The following is a 24,801-nucleotide window of genomic DNA, read 5'->3' on the forward strand; positions in this document are numbered from 1 at the left end:
AGTAATATTATCAGGGATAGTTGAATTATTCAGCTGAAGTGCTCATCGAATAAGATGTCCTGACGCCCACCTGGTTATTTAAGCAGTTATGAAGATAAGTCTCATTGAAAGCAGTACTGCAATCAAGCATGCTATCGGCATAATATCATCACCCAAGGCCTCTTGGTGAACAGAAAAAGTAGTTTCAATACTTTTGTATTTTTCATATACTTAACGCTTGTCAACAATCTACTGACCAAACATGACTGTAGGCCTCACGGTTATTCAAAAGATGTTGAAGTGTTTTTACATATTTGATCCCTGTGATATTGAATTAAAGTCAAGGTCGTTTATTAGATGAAATATTGAAGCCCTCCATCAAAGGTACCTTCTAGTCAGATATCATGTTTTTAGTTTCAAGAATAAGTTCTTCCAAGAAAACAGTTGACTGACAAGCAAGCAGCTGACGTCTCACCATTCACCATTAGGTCACAAGCACTTCTTGCCAGGTGAGCTAAAAAATCTAAGGCAATACAATCACTTTATCTGAAGAACGTTTTTATGTAGATGTAAGTTTTTATATAAAAAAAAAGCATTAACTAGTTTTATTGACATCACATCTTTATATTATTATATTGGGAGATTTTAAATAATAACATTTGCAAATGGTACCCAAAGGAAATGGTTCTGGCTGCAAAATTATCTGGGTTAAAACACCAATTGGCTGAAAGACTAAAATCTTGGTATCTCATTTCTACAGTATACAGCATACATTTCAAACAACAATGTTAAATAATTACCAACCCTCAAATTCTGTAATTAATAGGCACAGGACAATACAAAGTATAAAAACATTCCCAATATTAATAACGATTTTCCAAAATTTACAATTAACAGTTCTTTCAAAACATCCAACCAAAGCGTATCTAACCACAGCATATTTAAAAAGGTTGCATAGTTTTAGGCAGCAGAATATGATATCACAATGTATAACAAGGTATTCAACCTAGAATAATCGAACAAATAGTGTACAACAAGGTATACAACTTGGCCTACATCTCATCGACAATGTATGAAAAGGATATTCAACCTTTCAACAATCTAACATTGTATCAACATTCCCTTTACTTAAAGATCCCTTTCCCACTAAGAACAAAATGCTAGAAAACACCAAATGGATGTATTTTTTTATGGATACAGTAATCTCTCCTTCCTTTCCTTCTGGATATAGCTGTAGCGTAAATTGGCCAGGATACTACCGCTAACCAGGTAGCTAAGTAGGGTTTTAGTGACGCGATAATTAATGAGCAAAGGACCAGCAATTGAATTCTAGTCAGACCCGTTCCATTTTTCGCACTGAAAACCCTGTTGCTGATCTTTTTTGTTAATCTTTGGGTTTTCTTTAAGTTCTGTGAGGCATGATTTTCTTTTCAGAAATGATTATTCAAAGCTATAAGCATGCAACAGAAAAGTTTCCAACACAAATTTAAAGATTTTGACAGGGGTACTGGGATCCTTAAAGAATGGTACCAAACTGGGGCCAGTATGCATTATATGCACCGTTAGGAATTTGAATAGGAATTTGATGCCATCACAAGGCTTGCAATGTTTTGTCATTATAAAGCGATTGGCAATATATTAAATTACTCACATACAGAAGTTATAAACAAAATTAGAAAAAAAGCATATATGTAAGACATGAATGTCCCCGCTTCAGCAACATTGACTCATTGTTTTGACGAAATTTCCATAAAACGTAATGGTGTATTTGGCCTTGACCTAGGATTTATGAATGAAGTCAATGAAGGTATTATAATATTTACCTTTGCGTAATGTTAAACCAATCATCAGTGATCAAGATTGCTCTGAGCCCAGCTTATTATCTATTTTTCTTGATAATTATAAGCAGTCTTGTTTGTCACTATATAATTGTATACATCATAATGACATGCTTCTTAAACCAAATCTGTTTTCATTCCTTACTTTACATGTGAGCAGTCTTCATCAAATCAAATTTGTCTCTTTTTTAATTTTTTATTAAGAATATCAAGCCAGTATCTCAAGAAAAATATCTGTTCAAAGTTGTAATTTATTTGAGACAAACCTGAATGGCCTTTAGATCTGGTTTCAATCCGTGATAATAGCTTGCCTTCTGCTGTGATGGGACAAATTACACATACAAAATGCAGTATACAACATATCATATGTGAAGTTGATCAAGAGATTCTTAAAAATTAAAAATTTGCATTTCATAAACATACACACCATCTCTTGTGTTGATCACAAGCTGTATCATTATAGAGATACAATGTATAGACAAGTTACAATATAATCACACCCCGAACACATTTCCATAAAACGTACATACAACAATCAGCATATCGACACATGTACACCGCTCTTCATAAAAACAAAATTATGGTAAAATAATTTGACTTCATTAGCAACACTTCAATATAGCAACTTAGATACTGGTAAATTTTGTTAGGAAAACATCAACAACTCTGGTTGCAAATTAAAGAGAATTATGGAATGAGTTCTTGATGTCTTGACAAAGTCATTTGTATTCAATCCAAATTGATTTTATCAATTTGTGTTTGTTTATGATGTGATGAAATGCAATAAAACCCTTGGCTAAACACCTTTTTATTTTATTAATGGTTGAACCATTAAGAATATTTACTATTCTGACCATTCCATTGAAGAAAAGGTATGACAAGAATAGTTTTCCAGTTAACTTTGAACGCTAGAAGTTCACTTCTCATTCTTTCACAGTTAACTTTGAACGCTAGAAGTTCACTTCTCATTCTTTCACAGTTAACTTTGAATGCTAGAAGTTCACTTTTCATTCTTTTGCTCCATTTCCAGAAATAAATTTCACTCAATTCAAAACTTAAAATATTAAGTCAATTTATAAATAAGGCAGGGGACACTACTCTACATTATTTATTTTTTACATTTTCTAAACAACTTTAATTTAGGTATAACCGTTCACAATGACAGCTGAGGATGTCAATAATAGGTTTACTTATTGACCACAGGGGCACGCAACTAATAATATTATTGGTTTTGTTAGACTTTCAGTCACTGAATACGTAAGGATATACATATCAGGCAACTGAAAATCTAAATTAGCAGCTGTGTGCTCATGTGTAGTGACTGATACTAAAGGAGTTTGCAAACCTTTCAATACAGAACTTGACAGAGTCATTGTAGCTTACAAAATAGTTAAAGTGGTTTAGGTAGATAGTCCGATCCCTAAATTCTATAGATAAGTGTTACAGTAGAGAATCCAAACCCTAAATTCAAAAGATAAGTGTTAAAGTAGGGAGTCCAATCCCTAAATTCAATAGATAAGTGTTAAAGTAGACAGTCCAAACCCTAAATTCAAAAGATAAGTGTTAAAGTAGAGAGTCAAAACCCTAAATTCAATAGATAAGTGTTAAAGTAGGGAGTCCAATCCCTAAATTCAAAAGATAAGTGTTAAAGTAGAGAGTCCAATCCTTTAATTCAATAGATAAGTGTTTAGGTACAGAGTCCAATCCCTAAATTCAATAGATAAGTGTTGAGGTAGATAGTCCAATCCCTAAACTCAAAATTTATTTTTCAGATAAATTAATACCGTTTCCTTTATATTCATAGAAAGACAATTGCAGGTTGCAGGCCTTGCTAGGGGATTGCAAGAGAAAATCATTCACATAAAAATAGCATTGTGCAATAAGCTTCCTGCCTTATAATCATGTGTTTCAGGACTCAAGTCTCTGTGATGGAGATAGGTTAAAGATAAAGTGATATAATAAGAAATATTTTCATTATATTTATATATTTCATTCATATAGAAGTATTTCCTTTAATAAATGATTAAGCAATTCAAGTCCTAAATGTGCCACACAAGTTGGAACTCTTCTTTGCGGGAGATGCAATAAAGGGTGCTGGGACTCTCTACCTCAAATCAATTTGGTGTATACTCAAATTTCTTGTCAAAACATAAAGAAAAAAAATCATTTCACTCAACTCAATGATTAACACAGTATATACATATATATTTATGGCAGTATTGCATGGCTAACATGGCAAGACATTATGTGTAAGATGTATGCATAAACACATCTAAATTACTGGGGTATATATAAGTTGTTGAAGCTGTATCAACCAGAGGGCTATACATAATGTGTACTATAGACAAATTGATATGAGACTGAAAAAAAACAGTACTTAACCAGCTTAACCAAAAACTAAATATCTATGAAACACAGACAGCTAAAATTGATATGACAATGTGTAATATTGATGATTTATTTTAACAAAGGTATCACATTATTAAAGAGATCACAGAGGTCAAATATCAGCCAAAACACCAAAGTATCAAATAATTACAAAGAATCCCAACAGGAACACTGAATCTTATGTCTTGATATCATATACTTTCTTCCATAGCTGTTATAGGCCTAGTGAGTAATCACTCTAGGTCTAATTATAAATTAGGTTCCAATATATAGTCGTCCCATTGTCAATTCTTCCTTATTGTACACTGGCCGTCTTCATAATTTTGTGGGTTCAATTACCATATTTTAACTGGTGATATACATATAAGTGTGCACATTTGCATAAATCTGTGAAGCATTTAATGCACAAAAGTGCAAACACATTTTTGGTAAATACTGCAATACTGTATTGCCCCCCCCCCCCCCCCCCCCTCTTCCTTTTTTTTTTTTAAATCTTGGATTTTCCTGAAAATTTTAACTTAAAATGACAGACAACACTTTAAAGTTGATAGTTGATGAATATTAACTCATTACTGATAAAAACAAAACAAAAGTTGCTCAAAACATCGCAATCTAATTTCATTTCTGTTAAAAGATCTACCACTCAACTTAAAAAAATCAAGAAAATTTGGATGACATGATATTTTCATTTAGTGACGTGTTTATGATACAGTTGGACGTCATGTTTGTTAGAGGAAATAATGTAATTCACTGAATTGCTATACATGCTGGAGATTCTTGTTTGAGAAACATTGTTAGGTTGATAATTTCAAGTAGGTGGCTACAAAGTAGTAATACAGTATAGTAAAAAAGAATGTACTCCAAAATAACGTTTCACTTTAACCAAATCTAAACATATATACTGGCAGGCTACTATTTTCATTTTCCCATCGGTTTTGTTATTTTCAATTTCTATGGGTTAAAGATTGAAAAAAAAGATGTTACTCTACTATTGAAATAATTATCAACAGCCGCTCTAGATTGCAGCTTTCGGACTTAGCCCTTCATCATCGATTGAATGGTCCTCACCCGAAATCTTGGATCAAGAGTGACAGTTAATATTAATTTGATTACGTTTCCTTTTGGAACATACATGGTTGATATGCATTTAGTTACAAGAGAAAAATAACGTCTTTCCTATTTCACATGCAGGGAAAACAAATTCTTTTATACAGTTAATCACAACTACCTCTGCATGTACATTTCACTGTTAAAAAATGATAAAAATTAATCTTTCTGAAGATCACCTTGAAGAGGTAAAAGCTACTCCCTATAAAACACATATGGTGAAGATATCGTCTCGTTTCCAGCTAATATTTCACTTGGTTGTTATACTTTTCACAATAGAGTTCACCACGTCCATGGTTTCGTCTGAACATATCACAATGTCATATTTACTCATATATAACTCCAGGCTCTCTTCAATCTGAAAATAAAATTAACAGGCAATCAAATGATGTAATTAGCATGTGTACATATATCATTAAAATTGTGTAGTTTTTGAAAATTGAATTTTACATATTACAGTCAAAGTTAAAAGAATGCTTATGTGACCACGTCAACTAACCGACCACCTGTGTAAAGAGACTACTTTTTATGTTCTCCATAGTTAATTATTTATTGTGAAATGAGACCACTTGCGTTGAGTGACCTCTCGTAACTGACCACTATTTCATCTTCCTGAGAGTTGTTTCTTAAAACAGATTTGACTGTAAAAGCATTATTCAGATTTCAAAATAAAGTTTAAAACTTCAAAATTCATGACTCAGTGGTGCATATATTTTTAAATGCTCATTTCCGATTGGTTGAATAATGATAGTATGAAAATTAATACACACTAATTTTTTAACTAGAACACAGGTCAGCAAGGGCCCTGCCAAGTGCCAGATCACTCCTCCCTCAATCTATTTTCAGCTACAGAAACCTTGACCTTGAGCTTAAAAACTATTAAACCCCTATTGCATAGCTGCATTTCACAGCGTATCACCATATCAAATTTCAGAAGGATTCCCAAGATAATCTCCAGTTACAAAAGTGTGGAAGGAGAGACAAACAGATGGACACCGTGATTACTAAATTAACGGCACCTACATCTCAGATGCAGAATCCTAATGAAAACAACCACTAACTTATAATATATAAAATAGTTATAAAGAACTTTGACCCAATTGTTAAGGGATATGTTATATGTGTACCCAAATAATTGTGAGGACTATGTATAATAATAAATCATTGGTATTCTCGAAATATCCCATCTTGTTGTTTTTTTTCCTCCATATTATATTTCATCACTTCATTATAATGACAATAAAACATTCAAACATCAGTATTTCTATTTAGAAATAAAACAGTAAGTATGACTTGTCTTAACATGCTTCTGCTTGATCCAGATCAAAGCACTGATCATTTTCCTTCTAAAATTATTGTCAACTCTGTGTAATTCAGAATCTGCTTATGATTTATTATATGCTTCCTGAATATTCTTCCATTGTCAAATTTGACATTTTTTGAAAAAAAATCTCAGTCAATTTCCCTAATCTGCTCATGTGTGAAATGAGTGTGTCGTGTACGAATGTATGACCGGTCGCGTGTATATATGCGAGTGAAAGTTGTTAAACAATTGTAAAACAGTTGTATATATTTGTTAAAAATGAGATTTATTAGGTTATGTCATGTATTTATCTTGCGTCGGGCATTGTTGTTACCGCTGGTCGAGACTGTCATACAGGTATCTGATTTGAGTAACTTCCTTTGGTTTATTAAATTTACTCTGTCGTTGCATAACACGGTTTTGGATTGGCTATCAGATTTCTATTGTAATTTTGGGGTATAAAAGTCGGGGTTAAGGATGTTTCAGCACATATAGGAGAGGGCAGTGAAGCTGCTTAAAGGACGTGTTTCACTTGTTCCCGTATGCGTGCTGTATGTAGCTGCGACAGCCTATCCGCATCTGAGGAGCTGACCAACCTTAGGGCGTGACCTGGACGGGCAAGGTCATTTTGAATCTCTGAGGGCCCGGTAAGCTGGAGACTTACCCCCTCAAGACGACTGAACACAGGCTTCGCCCGTGAAATGTAGTTTATAAACCCATCAACCAACCAACCAACCAACCATGTTTCAGCAGTCTATGATATCACTGAGCTGCTTGTAGGCTCACTTCTCTCTCTACCTCTTTCTCTTTATTATTCCTGTCTGTGGGGTTAGAGGGCTAGCGGTGGGGCCTATGTTTTGCGTTATATAGTGTTGTCATATGTATGGAATCATGTCGAATATTTAAGCAGCATCTATGGGTGCAATAAAAGTATTTACCCTGTACTGTATATCTTTTGTTGAGTAGTTTATTTCATTTATCTATACTTGACGGAGCCTCGGGCGAACTAACTCAATTCGTTCCTGGGTTGACCTTTGACACATAACATTTAGAGTACAGTCCTATTACACATGTACTTACCTTGATATTATGAAAGCATAGTATTTTGTACACCTGATATTTGTATATCAACAAATATGGATACCTACCTTTACATTAAGAAATCCTATTGTGAGCTTATTTTTGACATTAGTCGCTCCATCAGCCATGTGCAGGTCACCTATCCCGTCCCCGAGGAGCAGGATGTTAGACCGATTCTCCAGACTGGTGAAGTAGTTCGACTCGTGGACGGCATTCTCATTCTTATTGTACACATGGATCATCTCCCCTTGGAATCCAACCATACGATCCTACAACAGGAACAAAAGGTCCACGTCCAAATAGGAAAAAATAGGGTCTTAAAGTTCAGACAGAAACATACGGTCCTAAATCCAAATAGAAACGTAGAGCCTTACATCTATATAGAAAGCGAGGTTTCCCCACCAAAACAGAGACATGTGGCCGTACATCAAAACAGAAATAAATACTGTCATCATAGTCTTTGAAACACAAACAAATATAACAGGTGGTCAGTAGCGTAGTGGACAGCCTACTCGTGTTACATAAAGATGGTAAAGTTTTAACTCCCCTATCAGAACCCATATACGGTCACCTGCCTGACAAGATGGGTCTTCTCTGGGTGCTCTTGGCTGGCTTAGTTCTCACATAAAGACCCCCTGCAGGCTTGTATTTCGGCTAACAACAATGATTAATATAAGTATGAAATACTTGTTTCATAACTGTTTAAGGATGGATAAAAGTTACATAATTCAAAGATTTAAGAGTGAATGGAAAGCTTTATGCTGCTTGCATTTCTTTAATAGATATCATGGGTATCTACATATCTTGAGCACTCATCCATCCTGGCACTTTCCCTTTCCATGATGAGCACACTGATTCACCTAATGAACAAGCTTGTTTTCTAATCAACATTTTCTAAAAAAAAACATTATGTAACTGTTCTATTTTAAGGAGCCTTATTTCTTTCATTTTCTTCAGAAAAATATCTTTCAGAATTTTTTTAACAGCAAATAAATTTCAAAGAATGATATCTTTTATCACATAATGTACTGTGTTATCCAGTGAATATACCCATGACATATTTGTTTGTGTCCTAATCCATGTAATATGACCTATCAGCCCTGTGATTTGTTGTAAGTTTCAATTGTTTTAATTGTGACGTCACACCTAGGACAAATACACGACGTCATAGACTAACGCACTGGAGTCAAAAAGACGGCCATTTACATTTCGAGGTGGCGTGAAAATTGTCGTTTTACACGAATAAATGCCACAAATCTTGATTATGTGATAAAAATGATCTTACACTTGTTTCGATTCATATGAAATGGCAACTCATGTAAGATCCTACATATCCATATTAAAACTTCAAAGAAGAAAATAATGCCCACATTGGTATAAAAATATAAATAACCATCAAACTTGGACACAAAGTTTGGAACTTACACATTCATCGAAAGCCATGTAATTGGACACCACCTTCATGTTGCTATGGTGAGTGGCTTTGAAACGGATCACCTCTTCCAAGACATCTCCGATACCAGCCGAGAAAATCAGCGTGGGAATATCGTTTGCATGTAGGTGATCAAACAGCCAGACAGTTCCATCCCTGCAACAACATAACTCACATTGTAGTATCTCAGGAGAATATTGGAAATCAGGATGAAAAAAAATCACAAATTCTGAAAAATATTGTGTTTTTAAATATATCTATTAAAATGATGAGGGACATACAAAATCACTCTGTGCTTTGAGGGTATAACAAAGAAACCTAAGGATCTTGGGTTAGACAAGAAAAGCATCACCCCTCAAGTCAGAGATTTCTCTTTCTTCCACCTTTCACAGGCGTGTCTCCTGTTTTAGCCGGGAAAGATCAGTTTGTCACCCCCTAGGGGGATATAGCCTCATGCCGATCAGCATGTGTTCAATTGTGACGTCATTAAAAGTGAATGACGATATGCATTTCCCCACATGTGTTTTTGTTTACAAACATGGCAGACTACTGTCGGTGGAGCTGTGACTGAAATAATAGGATGGGAGAAAAATAATCATCCCCTACCTTGAGGGTGTAACAGAGAAATCTCCAACCCTTTGGGTGATGTTTTTTGGTCGTCTAACCCGAGGCTCCAGGGAAAATTCTAATATAAGATGACACAAATCTGTCCTACATCCTCATTGGTTGGATCAAGATCACGTGGAGGTCAGTGATTTATGATATTGACTCAGTATTACTATTTTAAGAAACAACAGTCAATATTCACTAAATGACATAAGTTTGATTGTAACATCACAATGTTCCCTGCTCAATGCAGTACTTTCCTCCGTACAGAGTAAACATTATTATTTATATCAGTGATTATGTGTGTATATGAACCTAAGAAAGAGATATTGATTTTGATGTTGATATTAATTTCTCCGGTCCCTACAACCAAACATTATATATTCACCTCAATGAAAGTTAATGACTGATAATTAGTTTGCTTCAAACTTTTATTTTACACACAAACAATGTACTTTTTAAACATGTCACTACATTTCAAGACCGACAGGTCCCTTTATCAAGCTTTGACTCACTCTATCAATCATCAGCATTCTACTGAATTGGTCCACATCAATTACAGAGGTATCAAACCGGTTAATAATTTTCTTCCACTTATATTGTAAATATCCATATTACAAATCAAAGCTATTTAAGGTTTATTTATACAGCTTACCACAAGTGTTATTTCATGGTTCAAAATTTATACTTGCAAACTTGCTGAATGCAACTTAAGTTTGACTTTTTGAGTCAAAAGATCCTCCCTCTCCTCCTGAAACTTCCAATTTCTATTCCATTTGACATTCATTTAAGTCTCTGACGCTTGCTTCATTCAACTGAGGTAAATGGACTTTTTTTGAGATCCTCAACATGTTTAAGTTAGTCACTTCATTGTGACTGATATACTTAAGTGACCCAAGTCTGGCTGATACTCACTTAAGTGTGACTGATACACATGTGAGTGTGACTGATACTCATGTAAGGGTGACTGATACCCCGGTAAGTGTGACCGATACACAGGTGAGTGTGACTGATACACAGGTGAGTGTGACTGATACACAGGTGAGGGTGACTGATACACAGGTACGTATGACTGATACTCAGGTAAGTATGACTGATACACAGGTAAGTATGACTGATACTCAGCTAAGTGTGACTGATACACAGGTAAGTATGACTGATACACATGTGAGCGTGACTGATACTCATGTAAGTGTGACTGATACCTAGGTAAGTGTGACCGATACACAGGTGAGTGTGACTGATACACAGGTGAGGGTGACTGATACACAGGTACGTATGACTGATACTCAGGTAAGTATGACTGATACTCAGGTAAGTGTGACTGATACTCAAGTAAGTGTGACTGATACACATGTGAGTGTGACTGATACACAGGTAAGTATGACTGATATACATGTGAGTGTGACTGATACTCAGGTAAGTATGACTGATACTCAGGTAAGTATGACTGATACTCAGGTAAGTATGATTGATACTCAGGTAAGTGTGACTGATACACAGGTAAGTATGACTGATACTCAGCTAAGTGTGACTGATACACAGGTAAGTATGACTGATACTCAGCTAAGTGTGACTGATACACAGGTAAGTATGACTGATACTCAGGTAAGTATGACTTATACTCAGGTAAGTGTGACTGATACACAGGTAAGTGTGGCTGATACTCAGGTAAGTGTGACTGATACTCAGGTAAGTATGACTGTCACTCAGGTAAGATATACTTAAGTGACCCAAGTCTGGCTGATACTCACTTAAGTGTGACTGATACACATGTGAGTGCGACTGATACTCATGTAAGTGTGACTGATACCCAGGTAAGTGTGACCGATACACAGGTGAGTGTGACTGATACACAGGTGAGTGTGACTGATACACAGGTGAGGGTGACTGATACACAGGTAAGTATGACTGATACACATGTGAGTGGGACTGATACTCATGTAAGTGTGACTGATACACAGGTAAGTATGACTGATACACAGGTAAGTGTGACTGATACTCAGGAGAGTGTGACTGATACACAGGTGAGGGTGACTGATACACAGGTAAGTATGACTGATACTCACGTAAGTGTGACTGATACACAGGTAAGTGTGACTGATACTCAGGAGAGTGTGACTGATACACAGGTGAGGGTGACTGATACACAGGTACGTATGACTGATACTCAGGTAAGTATGACTGATACACAGGTAAGTATGACTGATACTCAGCTAAGTGTGACTGATACACAGGTAAGTATGACTGATACTCACGTAAGTGTGACTGATACACAGGTAAGTGTGACTGATACGCAGGTGAGTGTGACTGATACACAGGTGAGGGTGACTGATACACAGGTAAGTATGACTGATACACAGGTAAGTGTGACTGATACTCAGGTAAGTGTGACTGATACACAGGTAAGTGTGACTGATACTCAGGTGAGTGTGACTGATACACAGGTGAGGGTGACTGATACACAGGTAAGTATGACTGATACTCAGGTAAGTATGACTGATACTCAGGGAAGTGTGACTGATACTCAAGTAAGTGTGACTGATACTCAGGTAAGTATGACTGTCACTCAGGCAAGTAAGACTGATACTCAGGTAAGTATGACTAATACTCAAGTAAGTTTGACTCATTCTCAGTTAAGTGTGACTGATACTCAAGTAAGTGTGACTGATACTCAGGGAAGTATGACTGATACTCAGGTAAGTATGACTGATACTCAGGTAAGTGTGACTGATACTCAGGTAAGTATGACTGTCACTCAGGTAAGTAAGACTGATACTCAGGTAAGTATGACTAATACTCAAGTAAGTTTGACTGATACTCAGGTAAGTGTGACTGATACTCAAGTAAGTGTGACTGATACACAGGTAAGTGTGACTGATACACAGGTTAGTGTAACTGGTAATGAGGTAAATGTGACTGATACTCAGATAAGTGCTGCTGATACTCACCTTAGCATGACTGAAGATGTTTCTACCATTTTCCTGATTGACTGTTTAGTTAAGCCACAATGTACTAATAATTCATGGGCTTTTGTCCACCTGAAAGTAATTAGAGAAAATGTACACAGCTTAAAAAAATATACATTATATATGTGAATTAAACTGCTTACTGGTAATATTAAAACAAAGAACATTTTACTGTTCCTTAAGCCATCAGCTCACAAGATCTATCAGGATTTAGTCAAATAGTTATGTTGGTGATCCACAATGCATATGACAAGTTTACATTCTCATCACTTGATCATTAAGCAATATAACACCAAATTATATGTTATTTTTAGGATAAATGTTTGAACAAATTTTAAATAAACCATGTTCTTGACTCATTTCATGAAATCGTTTCTTACTTCTAGATCAGATGTTACTACAGAAAGTTCATGGAACATCAATATTCCTTTGTTCCCTCTATAATGAAAATGGAGTTGAGCACCATGTCTGATCAACACAATTGAGTTAACACAACAAACACGAACATATCGCAGCCTCCCAAATACACACATACACTACACGCATGCATCTTGCACAAAGGGGAGGCCCTCCTTGAATGACCATAGCTGTTGATAGGACGTTAAACAATGTACAAAGGACGGACTGGCCAATGTAAAAGGTAAATAATATAGCGGGGACTTTCCAACTTATCAATCATGTTTTTTATTTTTATTTTTCAACCCAGGAATTGAAAATATACCATATATCAGGGTCAATATGTACTTACCATTCTATCATCAAAGGAATCTTCTCACTCACTGGTAGATCAGGGTTCATTTCTAACGGGAAGTAGGTGTCGCGCAACTCTTTAGTCTGAGAAAAAAACACATTACAAAGACGATGAAAGTCTGTCAACAACAGGCAACACAAGTCTGTCAACAGGCGACACAAGTCTGTCAACAGGTGACACAAGTCTGTCAACAGGCGACACAAGTCTGTCAACAGACAACACAAGTCTGTCAACAGGTGACACAAGTCTGTCAACAGACAACACAAGTCTGTCAACAGACAACACAAGTCTGTCAACAGGTGACACAAGTCTGTCAACAGGCGACACAAGTCTGTCAACAGGTGACACAAGTCTGTCAACAGGCGACCCAAGTCTGTCAACAGACAACACAAGTCTGTCAACAGGCGACACAAGTCTGTCAACAGGCAACACAAGTCTGTCAACAGATAACAGAAGTCTTTGAACGTCTGTCAAAAGCCAACAAAACTGTCAAAAGACAATAAAACTGTCAATAACGTAAGTCAGTCAACAACACAAGTCTGTGAATAACATAACAAATGTCTGTCAATAATGCAACACAAGTCTGTCAACAACTGATAAAATCTTGCAATCACAACAAAAATCACACATAAACAACAGACTTGTTTTATTTTCCTTCGAGTGTTTATATCAATTTGTGTAACAAACTTCAAAATAAATCTTTTAACCACAGAAATACTGGTACAATACAAACACATCTTTATTTTTATCTGATTTGATTTTTCATGATAATTTCATCTATATGGTTACCTATTAGCACTGTTTTTCCACATTTCCCCTTGTCTACTACATTTTGTATTACCTTTGTTCTAAAGAATTCTGGAAGATGGTCACCTTCTTCAAGAACCTCTGAAAAATTATAATTGAATTGTAATATTAAACAAATGTCTTGTTTTTGTGATCAAAAACATATGTTTCATTTCATCAGCCAATATGCATATATTTATGCACTAACATGTATTTGACCTTAGACCCAGGGGAGAATATCCCAATAAAATATATAGTATTACAATACACTGCAAACCTTCTGTGGGCGACACAGGTCAGAGGAACAGCAGTTGCATCATCCTTCAATCTATAATGAGTTTAATAGCTCATGAAATATTCACTAAAATTTTGCACTGATTTGATTTTTAACTGTCGTCATGGCCTAAATATTACAAAGCACTGTGCAGGTATACTTTCATCAAAACAACTGAAACTGTTTAAAAGTTATGAACTGGAAAATATTTTGTTTGAATCTTTATATTCATTTGAGGATAATATGTCCTTTTGTGTGGATATACTAGCAATAAGCACCGGAAATTTGGTTTGAACTGGAGACTGAAAGGTTGAAATTTCAAACCAAATGTCATGTTCTAAGCACCAGTATAGACAACTGCTTATTTCACCATTATAACCATGAGGTGAAGGTCATGGACACCTAGTTATTTTGTAGTGCTTTGGGTGATGTAGGGATACTGCCAATTAATAGTTATGGCCGGTACAATATCAGATAAGAAGGAGAACCAGTTCTAATGCAATGTTGTCTCCCTTATTTACAAGGGGTGACATAAAAAGTATGATGGATAATAAAAGTAACATAACATGGGATAGTAATGTTTTGTTATCTGTTGAATAAAAGAATACCTGATGGATTATGATGGTTGTTGTTGAATAGTCAGCTGAGTGATCATACAACACTCATAGATGTCATATACATGTATGTATAGTTTTTTCATTCTTCATTATTTTGTATGTTGTGAATAGGTATCTGCATGTGATCTGTATTGTTGATTCTGTTGGCTGTATATTTTGTACCATTCTATATCCTCAGTTATTTAACACATCAGTGACACATCGTAATTCAGAATTTAATCAAGCAGATGATTCTGTACATTTTATTTTCCAGTTAAAAGATCCCTGTCCCACTGCAGAGAAAACACTAGAGAATTGAGACATATTTTTTTGTATATAGTTATCTCCCCTTCATGTTGTTTTGGATAACACTGGAGTGCCCCTAGATCGGGATACTGATCTATTTAACGGACAGATTGGTTGGTAAGAGCATTGGTATTACAGTTGGTAGTCTAGGATTGGTATTAAGATTGGTAGTCTAGGATTGGTATTACAATTGGTAGTCTAGGATTGGTACATTGTAGTCTAGGATTGGTATTAAGATTGGTAGTCTAGGATTAGTATTACAATTGGTAGTCTAGGATTGGTATTATGATGGATTGGCATTACGATTATTAGTCTAGGATTGGTATTACGATTGGTAGTCTAGGATTGGTATTACGATTGGTAGTCTAGGATTGGTATTATAATTGGTAGTCTAGGATTGGTATTACGATTGGTAGTCTAGGATTGGTATTATGATTGGTAGTCTAGGATTGGTATTACCATTGGTAGTCTAGGATTGGTATTACGATTGTTAGTCTAGGATTGGTATTATGATTGTTAGTCTAGGATTCATATCCTGGTCTGGCCTCTTTATACTTTTACACTCAAAACATTGCTGTGGACTATGTTTTAATTATTGCAGTTAGCTTTGTTTATCTTTAAAGAAATGATTTATCAAAGCTTTAGTCATGCCAAGGATAACATAATCTTTTCACTCCCTTGGGGTAAAATAGGTGAATCTCAACCCGAGGGGTAGGTTCTTCAGTTGCAAAACACAAGGCTTGCTAAGTGTTTGGCTACTTAAGAATCTTTCCTGAGGGTTGAGATTCCCCATCTCACCCATAGGGAGTGAATGATTATTTTTGTCTTATCCTGTTGACTCTGCCATATACATAATGCTATGTGGACATTACAAGCTCAATGCATCGTCGACTTGATGTTTAAATGGCCTGTTGACGTATAGAATCTTCCCCTACCCTGAGGGTGTTACAGAGAAATCTCCAACCCGAGGGATGATTTTTTTGACTGTCTAACCCGAGGCTCCGCCGAGGGTTAGACAAGCAAAATAATCACCCTGAGGGTTGTAGATTTCCCTGTTACACCCTTAAGGTAGGGGATGATAATTTTTCTCCCACCCTATTATTTCAGTCACAACTCCGCAGACAGTAGTGTAAACAAAAACGCATGTCGGGTAGGAATATCGTCATGCACTTTTGATGACGTCACAATTGACAGTGACACATTTTAATGATGTCTCTTTTGAACACGTGCTTATCGGTACGAGGCTTTCTCCCCCTAGGGGGTGACAAGCTGATCTTTCCCGGCTAAAACGGGAGAAACACCTTTGAAGGGTGGGAGAAATGAATATGATCTCACATCGAAAAAAAATGTGGATACACCTGTTCAGAGTAAGAGAGTAAAATTTTCGAGTGCAGAAATATAGTTTCTGGCAGTGGTACAAGGATTCTTAACCCACACTTTGGTCAAGTGACTCTTATTAACCTACATGTCATGCTAATTAACACTTACTATGACATGTCGCACAGATGGTTCCATTGTTCATATACTTTGTCAGCGTTCTGTCAAAGTCAGCCACAACCTGTAAAGAGGACACATTTTGAGGCATTTATAACAGGTAAGAGAATAGTAGTTTGCTTCCACCTGGGATCGAATCTGCGGCCCCGAACTTTCTTTTTGGACCCAGCCACGCTCTACCACTGATCATGAGCTAAGGGAAATTCCCTCTAGCTCAAAGCTAGCAGAAGGCAACCGTAATCCTATACATTGTATGTACCATTAAAATTTGCCACAAATGTATCCATTACCAGTATGTATTTTTACACATGTCAGTCACCAGGGCAATGATACTGAACAGAATGTATGTAATACGGAATTCAATGGTATTAAGGTAATAGGTTTGTGTAACCATTTCTCAGTAGAATTTCTTCAAATTTTGTAGTTGTATATTGCTTTGAAGTAAAGCAAATTTTCTGCTACAAAAAAAATATAGGTTGTCAGAATTTTAAGGATTTTAAATGGAAATTTATGTTAAAAGGAGTGAATTTTGAAGAAAAATGAAAGACACATTCTTTTGCAAAATAATGTCAATAAAAATGATACTGCCATAGATTAGTATTGCATTAATGTATATCAATTTAATAAATGCTGAAATCGATTAAAAATTGACATTTTATAATAATACCATACATATTCACATAGTAATTGCAGGTAAGAGTTATCTTTATTCAAAAATCTTCACAGTAGTAAAATAGGTAACCTGTTTCCTGAAGTACAGAAAAATGGACACAGGTGACTCATTGATAAAAAACAGCTGAATTAATGCCTGGATTGATTTGAAATACTTTAATATTGAGAGAACACACTGTTCTGTCAATATTAAACATACAATATTGATCAGTTTAAGATTAAACAGCTCTAGACTCATTAGAATATGCGGAAAATTGTGATACTGTCTCCCTACAATGGATTTTCAATTAGGGATGTACAACCTATTTCCGTTCATCAATACACTCATTCGACCTTAAGCACTTGTAGAATATTAACTTACCTGAAATTTGTCAGGTTTACCGGTCGCTATATTTCTACGGTACAATTACCATTCATATCTACAAATCTTACCAGTAACTTTCCTATTTGTCAGGTACTCCATCCTTCATATTTTTGTCTATCATAACAGGACAAATAACACTTGTACTGTACAATATTGTAGCTACATATTTTACCTGTAGTCTGTCAGGTCGATTGATCTTTCACAATTTTTTTCTCTCATAATAGAACAATTGACATTCACATAGATCTACAAATCTTACCAGTATTTTTTTTATTTGTCAGGTCCACCCTTCATCATGTTGTTTTCTATCATGTTAGGACAATTAAGACGTGTCAAGGTACATATTTTACCTGTAGTTTGTCAGGTCCATCTTTCACCATATTTTCTATGGTGCTCTTAACAAAATCCCAGTCGCGTATATGGACATGCTTTTGATTCCTCAATTCTTCAAACTGCAAAAAATGAAAATCAATAATAATTTAAACCAATTCTGAAATAAAATATACAACTATAGTGCTTAATCAGATGTGCCACATTTCTGATTAAAAGCTGGTTTCTGTCCAAAAGCAGCCTGCTATTAATTAATGAACTTTGAACTGGCTATTTTTTCTGAGTATGTTTAGATCAACCTCTAACCAAGTGAAAACATTTCATAATGGGTGTATATTTAGGCACTGGGGTCCATTTGGTTGGTTTAGGGCTTAAATTTCTTTAGAAACAGATCTACATGTAGTTACTTAATGTTGAAGCTCCCCACTTCCCTGAAGTGGAAATTTTATACTTTAAACAACTCTCCCAGGCGAGGCGAAAATGTACACAGACCAGTGGTCATGAGGTAGGACACTTTTGCACATATATGATAATCTCCATAGATGTTTTGGTTTGGTTTATAGGGTAAATACACGCAAGTATCAAATTTACAACAGATTTTATTTAAGGCAGTGCCTTAATTTATGTGTGTATGAGGTGTGTGTGTGGGCTGGAGGTGGAATATATTCATGTTGGTTCCTCGCGATGCCCATATCTGATGTCAACTTTGAAAGTGCTATACGTCCTCACTGAAATTACCAAGCACTGTACATCATATTGATAATTCCATTTGTATGACGTTACATATACAAGATTATCTGACACAGGGCAAAGTATATTGATAAATATTTACATTTCTACTGAACTTGGACTCAATATACCTGCTTAACATTTAAAAAGTTATTTTTCAATGAACTTTTCAATTGGCGTATGAATACATCAGCATATTATCAACCTGATTACTCTGTTATTCCGCGGAGCGCGGGAGGTAGTTCCATTCATAGATTGTTTTCAATTTGGTTTTTTTGTCAAAAAATAATTTACATCTTAATTTGCTTATATTGAGTAATAACGTCATAAGTTTTGATACCTTCCACAGTGTTAGACTTGCACAAGACCAATATTTTAAAAATTATCCGAACAAATATCAATATCGCTCTGAATGTAAATATAAGGATAGAATCTTGTTTTGTTGAGGGTTATGGGGTATAAACCTCAATGGGTCTTGAGACAAATTCAAAATGAACTGCTTTGCAGTTCATAAAACTTGTCGCAAGACCAATTGAGGTTTATACCCCATAAACCTCAACAAAACAGAATTCAACCCTTAAGTATACATACAAATATGAAGGTCAATGTCAGCTTCAGTATTGTACATTTTATATCAAAAATAAGTGAAGGTCAAATGAACGACACTTTAAATAAAAGAACCTTTTTCTTGTTTTGTAATGCTTAAAGTTATATAAACCATTTGAAATAGATGTAATCTTTTTCAATCTTCAAAATGTCATATTTTCCTTTAGTTTACGAGGCAAAAATTCAAAGTACAATAAAAATGTACCTTTAAATTTAAAATCAGGTAAAAAAACCAACATTGAGATTCCCTTATGAGACGATAGGATATATAGGAAAACTTACCATGATCTTCACAATGTCCATTTTCTCAATGTTAAACATATACAAGTCTATTATCCTACACAAATATTTAACACTAATCCAATTTTACAAACATGAAATATTATCAAACACACATGTGTGACAGATAAAATATCCCTACACGTATATCTACTGTCTAGACAATGACTAAATTTCTGAACAGATATACATAGATCTAATCTGTTCAATACAGTTAAGTGGAAACTGAAAGTGAAACTAGTTAACATGTTGGTACCTGGAACCTGATTTCAGAGTTTACAAAAATCAAAATAAAACTGAAAACTTTCTAAAAAAGTCAAGAAAACTTAAACCAAAGAAAAGCTGACCCCAAAAACTTACCTGCGCACTATACCCGCAAATTTATGGTATCAAAATTGAACTGTTCTTTGAAATATTATCATCTAGAAACCATATATATCACCATACAAAATGTATACATGTATGTAGTAGACCAACTGATTCTATTTTTTTCTTACTTTATAGTAACCATCAGAATTGCCTTCAAAAACATGTTTAAGAGTTTAAATGATTGAAACCGTATCAATTTTTTCACTTATGATTCGTCATCTAAGGATATAGCTTTTTAGTCGACATGTTTAGGTTTTTAATACACAATTTCTTCCTGATGTAAAATATGTATAATACATGCAGGTACATATGGTTTAATTAAGCCTTTTGCCCTAAAACGATTCAAAACTCAAAAAACATTCATTGACCTTTCAATTGATTTCTTTACTGATTTGAAATACTTCCCCAGTAGTATAACTAATCAGAAGCCATTTGTTGGTGATTACATGTTGCCATGGTAACAATGTAAGCTGAAATTTGCATAGATTTGAAATATGCACTCACTCATAGTTAAACTATTCTTTCCTTTTGGCTTTTAAATTCTGGGGAATTTTTACCCCCAATCGCCCTTCTTAAGTATTCTTACATTCATACAGTTTTATTACAATTTATCAATTAAGTTTTACTATGTTGTATCAGAATGTGCAGTTAAAATTTTGAAGTTAGGCTAGACTTCTCCTTGTACGAGTCAAGGGCTTCTCATGAGTCTTTCAGAGTCAAGCACTTCTCTACAAGTTAGAGTCAAGCTCTAGTCTGACCTTGTTCTATATCGCCTGCTTGTTGGTCTGGAGTCAAATCACTTCTTTAAGCAAGAGCTCAATCTTCTGAGTCAAGTGATTTCTCACAGATTCCATGTCAAGCTGAATATTACCATTATCATAGCTTCTCTGATTTTTCGAGTCACGTTGCTTCTCCAGGGTCTACCGAGTCAAGCTTACTTCTCATAAAGTCAGAGTCAAGCTGATTTAGCATGTTACTGCACAGTGCTTCTCTGTTTTTTCTCAGAGTCAAGCCTATTGTTATTTTGGTTAATGAGTGAGTAGCCCCATGTACGCCAAAGAAATAAGGTTTATATTTCGTTTGTGGTTTATAGTCTTCGGACTATCGTTAATAAACATTTTAACTGTTTCCTTGATTCTTTTAGTTATGTATAAAGCATATTAAGTCAATTTTGTCATGTTCTAGCTTGCATAGTTTTTCTTGAAAAGTTTTTATTTGGAGCACCTGCTTAAACAAGAAATATTATCAATACAGAATGTATCTATACATGCAGACCCATCTTATATATCTATTTAAAAGAGTTTATACATAAATCAAAAACATCATTGTGTTCTGGATGCATGTTTTTCCCTTTGGGACTATTCAATTCACATTTTAATAACTATACATGTAGCTATATCTCTTAGTATTAATGTTTCTTAATTGACATTTTGAAAATCTTCTGAGCTAACCTGAAGAAAAATGTATGAAAATCATTTTGATTAATAAAGAATATTTATATTACCTTCGAATTCATGTACTTCATCTTTGTCCTGACTTTTGATACCTTACTCTGTACTGACTCCTAAATAACTGGTCCAGTCCTAAACCCTCTGATACAAGATATGTAGTGTTCTATATCCCCCCTAAGTCTATAACTACTTCCAGTCATAATTATGTCATATATTATGATCACTAAGGCCAAGCATATAAATCATGTTTTTCCTGTACAATCTAGTCGTTTCTTGTACAATCTAGTCTACACAATATCTCACTTCCCTTTCTGCAAATTCATAATTTACTGTTTAGAATCTCATTAGTAATTATTGTTGCAAATTTTACAGATGTTTTGAAAGACTTTTAATTTTGATCCTTGTTTTAAAAAAATAAATGTGCATTGTGGAAATTCCTTCATTCAAAATCTCAAAATTTTGGTAATAATTAAGTTACAATTTTTTTTTTATTTTTTTGTTTTTTTTTTGAGAGACAGAGGTCATAATTTTCAGTAATTACTTGGTGATGTTTGGGATGAAATTTACTTTTTTTTACTGCTTGAAAATTCCATTTCTGAAATAAGAATGTCCAATTTGCATCGAGAAACTAAAGGAGTCATTATCCAGCCCCATTTACCTTGGGAGAAAAAACAACATTTAAAAGTTGAAGCAGGATGAATTTGTTCTATTAATTGTTCTATACTTATACCATTTAGGTGATTTTAAAATGATATTGCATAGTCATATATCTTTTTCATAAATTAATTAAGAATATATGTAAGATATAGTTCGCAAGTGTAAACAGGGACCTCACCAGAAATAACTTAGTTCCTAGAGCACAGCTATGAATCATAGGTTTTATCTTTAAGTCAAATAGAGACGCAAAATGTTCACAATTTCTTTTTATTTGTTCATCACCACATTATAATGACTTTATTTTTATATTGACTATGCATTTGTACAATACTCAGTGTCACTATACATATTGCTATAGGCGATTCAAAATTCAACATTTGGGGATAAAAGGACTTTAAAACCACCAGGTAAGATATTTATAAATGAGTGGTGGGCACAGCTAGACCCAGAATATTGGGCCTGGAGGATTAATAGAATCTATCGCTACTGGTTGTGTAAGATAGAGAAATCTCAACCCGAGGACTAAGATTTTTTGTCCAGAACGAGGCTTGAGTTCTGGAAAAAAATCTTAGTCCTCGGGTTGAGATTTCACTATCTTACACAACCAGTAGCGATTGATTATTTTGCTCCCATATCTAACAGTATTTTAATGTGAAATAAAGGTAAACATGGACCCAAAACACATACAGGCAATTTGTTGATGGATTGTTGACGTGACGTCATTGTATTGTTGAAGTGACGTCATGCCATTGTTATGAAAAGGGGAATCCCCCCGTCTCAACCCTAGGGCGGAGACAGATAAATCTAGCACCGGCAAAATGGGAGATGAATCTGTCAGGTGTGGGAGAAACCTGTGTAATGCCTTGAACAATAAACAGTTTTACATATGGTCTGGCCTATAGCTACTACAATGTTACACTACAATGGTAAAGCATATTAACAAATAGATATATCCAAGGTAATAATATATGTAACATGTTGTAATTTCATATAGCCCTCATGCCTAGGCCTATACACAGTAGGTCTAGCTGACCCCCTGTGGACTGGTAAGTAGCTTATAGGAAGCCCTGGGGAGAACACTGGGGTGTACTTTGTAAGGTCACATTAATCAGTGTAAGGTTTTAATATAATAATCTGATCATCCATAATACAGAACTCTTGCTAAAAGTATTAGTATTGCATTATCATAAATTAGCAGTTGACAGGTTATGGTATATATTACTTTAGTAGCATACAATTCTGATTTTCCAGTTTCTAATATTGATCATGATGACAGTGACAGCAATGCTGCATATTTTTTATTAATACATCATTATTATAGATATGTATATTAAGATGGAGAGTGTGTGGGTGTGCATGTGATGTGTGTTGTACATGTGTGTGTACACAATCTGTAACAGGAAGGAAGAATATACTGGTATAGCCTCATGAGGAAGCAGATAGAATGTGTGCGTTTACTAGGGATCAAACCATGTTGCCCTCGCTACGTAAACTTGATAATTTAACAACATTTTAGGCAGAGATTAACTTCAAGATACAAAGGAGATCAACATCAATAGTTGATATTTCAAACCAACAGGTTGGGCATAACAAAAAGAATGTGTTTTTATTTCACTTTATTCCCCATTTCAGTAATACAATTGTTACTCAAATGACAGGTACTAGTCTCGACTGTCAATACACCTATAATTATAGGTGTATTGAGAGACGAGGCTAGTACCTGTGCTCAAATGGGTAACTGTTACCCATATCATCATATGCGCCGTTGTGCCCAACTTGACCAATGTATGGATGCAAACACATATGCTGTCAATTAATGCTAAAACCGCCACGGTGTGATTCACACCGGGCTTGCTCCATTACATGGCATGGAATCGATTTGATACCCGGTCGGAGCAGAGGAGGCCCGGTACTACTAACTTTACTAAGGCTGTAAGCTGTGACCCTGCAATGAATGGCTTTGACTTCGATATCATGTTGCGTCATTTCCGAAATTATATAAAACTTTATCAAACTTGTCGTTCTTCATATGTTACATAGCCTTCCTAAGCTATACATTACCATCATTGGTGACCACGGTGGTTCCTTGTCTGCTAAACAGGATGCTAGGTCAAATCTCCTTCAGCCCTTGGCCTTAGCTTTGGATATCGTTGTTTTTCCTCTGCTCTAATTTTACCTCCACACAAAGGAGAGCGGTACGCCTAATTACCCAATACACACTACCCAATACTACCCAATACTACATAATACTACTCCTTACGACCCAGTTAGGAACCAAATACTTCTGTATTACTGTGAAATATCACCTTTGTAGACGTTATTTACTTCCATCTGCCATATTTTATCGGGAAATATGCGATTTGGTGCCGAAAACATCGGTCACCCTAATAAGTGTCCTAAGAGTGTCCTCGGAAGTTTTTACGCGCCCGAGAGTT

The 24,801-nt window shown here is 35.2% G+C and overlaps 1 protein-coding gene across 2 annotated transcripts; it reads right to left on the reverse strand.

Moving 5' to 3' along the window:
• Positions 1 to 520: 520 nt before the first annotated feature.
• Positions 521 to 24,560, reverse strand: LOC110459759 (cytosolic 5'-nucleotidase 3-like). Of its 2 annotated transcripts, none has more exons than XM_021512178.1 (9): positions 24,428 to 24,560; positions 18,296 to 18,397; positions 16,904 to 16,973; positions 14,295 to 14,341; positions 13,451 to 13,536; positions 12,685 to 12,774; positions 9,121 to 9,283; positions 7,764 to 7,964; positions 521 to 5,670 (listed from the first exon to the last, which is right to left on the reverse strand). In XM_021512178.1, exons 1-9 carry the CDS (start codon positions 24,431 to 24,433, stop codon positions 5,563 to 5,565), a joined length of 873 nt encoding a protein of 290 aa, XP_021367853.1. In that variant the 5' UTR covers positions 24,434 to 24,560; the 3' UTR covers positions 521 to 5,562. The 2 variants fall into 2 exon arrangements, with proteins under 2 accessions (XP_021367853.1, XP_021367852.1); XM_021512177.1 differs by lacking the exon at positions 24,428 to 24,560 and adding an exon at positions 19,893 to 20,068.
• Positions 24,561 to 24,801: the final 241 nt, after the last annotated feature.

Source organism: Mizuhopecten yessoensis, unplaced genomic scaffold, assembly GCF_002113885.1.
Source record: "Mizuhopecten yessoensis strain PY_sf001 unplaced genomic scaffold, ASM211388v2 scaffold10209, whole genome shotgun sequence".
In the NCBI taxonomy this organism is placed as follows: Eukaryota; Metazoa; Mollusca; class Bivalvia; order Pectinida; family Pectinidae; genus Mizuhopecten; species Mizuhopecten yessoensis.

Coding starts and splice junctions, on each gene's coding strand:
- LOC110459759 (XM_021512177.1), bottom strand. CDS start 19,931: ATGTTTAACATTGAGAAAATGGACATTGTGAAGATCATG. Junction 14,342..16,903: donor CATCTGTGCGACATGTCATA/GTAAGTGTTAAT, acceptor ATAATTTTTCAG/AGGTTCTTGAAGAAGGTGAC. Junction 13,537..14,294: donor CAGAATTCTTTAGAACAAAG/GTAATACAAAAT, acceptor TTTTTTTCTCAG/ACTAAAGAGTTGCGCGACAC.